Here is a 4,589-nt window from a genome sequence, read left to right on the forward strand (position 1 = left end):
AAACAACTGCCCAGCGGAATGCGAAGCCATCAATGAGACTCGACCAATCGACCCTCCCTACAAACTCGACCGCGAAACGGGACCCTCCCGAAAAAAAAGAAATGATTCCACAGAAACCGGAATTCATCCGCCGTTAGGCCGGCGATATCACTTCCTTTGGTCGTCGCAGAATGCAAATGGCGTCCGAATTGGTGTCATTACCGATGCCAGGGTGTGGTGGTGGTCGTTACTGCTATTTGATGTCATTTTCAACGATGGCGTTCCGCTGGGGCTTTGAATATCGGGATAATCTTGTTTGTGTTCCCTCACAAGAGGCTCTGCGTAACTGGATGGTCCTACGAAGATAAACTTAAATAAAAAAAATACCTTCCTGGATACCTATAAAACAAAGTGTTGGAAGAATGAAAAAGAAGGAAAATAAATCGTATAGATGGAGTTCGAGATATTCAATTCAACATTGTATAAAGGCCTTTGTATTGTCAAGTATATACGTGTGGTCTGCGCGATATTCCGTTTCAGGATTGTAAGGCTCAATACTGGTCTGCTGGTATGGTGACTAGGGTCGTGACATGCCCCCTCAGATGTCGCAAACCACACGTTTATACTTGACAACACAAAGGCCTTTATACAATGTTGAAATGAATATTATTTCGAGACAATCGCCACACAGACAAAGTATGTCCTGAACAGTGCACAGGCTTTTCTGTGAAGAGGAATATTTCAGAATCTGTTGAAAACAAAGTCAGTGAATTTTTTTAAGAAGAAAAACATTCCACGCATGCGCAGTGAAACTGACCAAATGGAAGTTCAATAAATATACTCAAGAAATAATAATAATAATAATAATAATAATAATAATAATAATAATAATAATAATAATAATAATAAAACATTAAAATCATTATAATGCTGGAAAAAGTGGCTGAAAAACCTTTCAGCCACGACCCGGTGGTGGCCTGTGTTTTTGGCACCTATACCGTGCCAAACGGAAGATCCTAGCTAACTTTAACCTTAAATAAAATAACTACTACTGAGGCTAGAGGGCTGTAATTTGGTATGTTTGATGATTGGAGGGTGGATGATCAACATACCAATTTGCAGCCCTCTAGCCTCAGCAGTTTTTGAAGATCTGAGGGCGGGCAGAAAAAGTGCGGACGGACAGACAAATAGCCGTCTCAGTAATTTTCTTGTATAGGAAACTAAAAGGACAATTTGAAAGTAAATCTCGCATTGCTAAAATGTTTGAATGTTTGCATACCAATTTCTTCCATGCAATTCACTGACCTGGTCGCAATTCACACTAATTCTCGGGAATTAACTTGACCAAATTGCTCGCATTGCTGGTTCAAAATGGCGGCAGCATAAAGATATTTGGCAAGGATATTTGCTGGTTCAAAATGGCGGCAGCATAAAGATATTTGGCAAGGATATATATTTAAAATATTCGGAGTAACCCTGCCTAGCTTCCTGGAAAGTGGACGAAAATACATTTGCATAACTAAATATATTTCCATAATTTACTGCGCGGAAAAGTGGAGACATTTTTTTTAATCATTTTGAACTTTTTCCCGGAAGTATACTTTACGCTCCCTTCGCTTCAATAATAATAATAATAAAAAAAACCAAGTAACAAACGCATCGAGTTTTCTGTACAGCCGCTGCAGCGTATAATCAAGGCCACCGAAAATAGAACTATCTTTCGGTGGTCTCGGCATAATGCTGTATGAGCCGCTGCCCATGAAACTTTAACCACGGCCAGCTGGTGGCCTATCCTATATCGCTGCCAGAAGCACGATCGTGGCTAACTTTAATCTTAAATAAAAGAAAAACTACTGAGGAGGCTAGAGGGCTGCAATTTGGTATGTTTGACGATTGGAGGGTGGATGATCAACATGCCAATTTTCAGCCCTCTAGCCTCAGTAGTTTTCAAGATCTGAGGGCGGTCAGAATAAAGTGCGGACAGAAAAAGTCATCGTTTTTCTCAAATATCTTCCAAACAAATTATTTGATCGAAATGGTACTTTGATACTGTGTACAAAACACCTCCCGCTAATTTTTGGTAATAGAGTACATTTGTCAAATGGCTTTAGTTAAGGCATTTACTCTCGACTTACATGGTGTTGCCAAGCATCGCCAAACTGTGCATTCCAAGGTCCTTTATCCCCATTACGTCCCTCCCTCTCCCTTCCCCGCCTCATCCCTCCCTCAACCCACTTTCCTGGCCTCCCATCTCCACCCCCCCCTTCTGTCTACTGGGGGATAGCGGACGTTCGATTGCTTAGATTAGTAGTCCTGCTGAGTCATGCGACATTGCCTTTAAAAGTCAAGAGTAAACGCCTTAACTAACACCATTTGAGAATGCACTACATTACCAAAAATTAGCGGGAGGTGTCTTGTACACTGCGTCAAAGTACCATTCCGATCAAATAATTAGTTTGAAAGATATTTGAGATAAACGATGAGTTGCGGTCCCTGAAATGGAAAGTAGGTACGTAAGCGTCTGTAGAGAACTGTAAACAACACACAAAGCACCTATTCCACCGGTAATGGGAATTGCACCTATTCCGCCAGTAATGGGAATTGCACCTATTCCGCCAGTAATGGGAATTGCACCTATTCTGCCACTAATGGGAATTGCACCTATTCCGCTGCTAATGGGAATTGCACTATTCTGCCGGTGATACGAATTGCACCTATTCCGCCACTAATGGGAATTGCACCTGTTCTGCCGCTGATGGGAACTGCACCTATTCCGCTGCTAATGGGAATTGCACCTATTCCGCCGCTAATGGAAATTGCACCTATTCCGCCGCTGATGGGAATTGCACCTATTCCGCCGCTGATGGGAATTGCACCTATTCTGCCGCTGATGGGGATTGCACCTATTCTGCCGCTAATGGGAATTGCACCTATTCTGCCGCTAATGGGAATTGCACCTATTCCGCCGCTGATGGGAATTGCACCTATTCTGCTGCTAATGGGAATTGCACCTATTCTGCCGCTGATGGGAATTGCACCTATTCTGCCGCTGATGGGGATTGCACCTATTCTGCCGCTGATGGGAATTGCACCTGTTCCGCCGCTAATGGGAATTGCACCTATTCCGCCGCTAATGGGAATTGCACCTATTCCGCCGCTAATGGGAATTGCACCTATTCTGCCGCTAATGGGAATTGCACCTATTCCGCCGCTAATGGGAATTGCACCTATTCCACCGCTAATGGAAATTGCACCTATTCCGCCGCTGATGGGAATTGCACCTATTCTGCCGCTGATGGGAATTGCACCTATTCCACCGCTGATGGGAATTGCACCTATTCCGCCGCTAATGGGAATTGCACCTATTCCGCCACTAATGGGAATAGCACCTATTCTGCCGCTAATTGGAATTGCACCTATTCTGCCGCTAATGGGAATTGCACCCATTCTGCCGCTAATGGGAATTGCACCCATTCTGCAGCTAATGGGAATTGCACCTATTCTGCCGCTAATGGGAATTGCGCCTGTTCCACCGGTAATGGGAAAGTACGACGCATGAAGCTGACGCATTCGACGCGCGTGATCGCTGTCATCAACTTTGTGACGCCAGAGAAAACGACAGTTGCGTCGGTAATGGACACCAACTTCAATGCTCTGTTTAGGAAACTGGCGTCGTTGCGTCGAATTCCGTTTTCTGTTTAATCAGTAAAGAGGTCTTGAAGGCGTAACGGGAATAAAACCTTTTGCAGTTGCACTATGAGACAACTGTTAGGGGAAAGGTTGAGGAAAGTAAGATGGAGGAAAGAGAACATGAACGGAGGTACGGTAAAAGGACTGAAAAGGGCATGCAGCTAAGGGCCTAAGGAAGGGACGCTGCTAAGAACTTAAGTAATTCCTACAGTACACCTTGTGAGGTGCACTGCCAACACTACTTATCCCCCCCCAAAAATAATAATTTACCTGATTGAAGAGGCGAAAAATACTCAGTTATGAATATTGATGCAGTTGAAGGGATTTCAATTATCGCGATTATTAATGATAAGTCTGTGTATTACGTACTAATGAAATCTAGTAATCATTCTCATAAAATTATTGCGCTGGTAACCGTGAATGCTAAATATTTCTCGTTGATACGTTGCATGAGTCTCCTAAATGTATTAGATCAGTAAGTTTTGAGATGGTTCGGTCATATGGGAAGAACGGAGGATTACGGGTTGGGAAAAATGTCAACATCTGAGTACCAATGTAGCACTAGAAGAGAGTAGAGTAAGCCTAAGATCGGCCTCATAAAAGTAGTGCAATAGGTACTGTGAATAAGGGTCCCTTCTTCATCCAGGGATCGATCGAGTGCGTGCAAGATGGAGGTGAATGAAGCCAATACGTGTTGAGGTGTTGAACGAGCTGCTGATGAGCCTTCAGTGTAGGTATATGAAGCTGTCAATATACTGTAAATTTCTGCACAGGGGAAATTCACGAATGAAGCGGGAGCGTGTGGAAAGATTCTTGAAAAGTAAAAATACTCTTTTCACGGGTCAAAGGAGCGTAATTTTTAAACCGGCATAGTTACCTGGTAAGGACATGCTTATTGTACTTAAGTAGTCAGTCTCTCA

General features: G+C 43.3%; 1 protein-coding gene across 1 annotated transcript; it reads left to right on the top strand.

Annotated features, from left to right (window-relative positions):
- The first annotated feature begins 2,707 nt into the window (after positions 1 to 2,707).
- On the top strand, positions 2,708 to 3,538 carry LOC136844742 (formin-2-like). The gene has a single exon (XM_067113976.1). It carries the CDS (start codon positions 2,708 to 2,710, stop codon positions 3,536 to 3,538), a length of 831 nt encoding a protein of 276 aa, XP_066970077.1.
- Positions 3,539 to 4,589: the final 1,051 nt, after the last annotated feature.

Source organism: Macrobrachium rosenbergii, chromosome 13 (assembly GCF_040412425.1).
Source record: "Macrobrachium rosenbergii isolate ZJJX-2024 chromosome 13, ASM4041242v1, whole genome shotgun sequence".
Lineage (NCBI taxonomy): Eukaryota > Metazoa > Arthropoda > Malacostraca > Decapoda > Palaemonidae > Macrobrachium > Macrobrachium rosenbergii.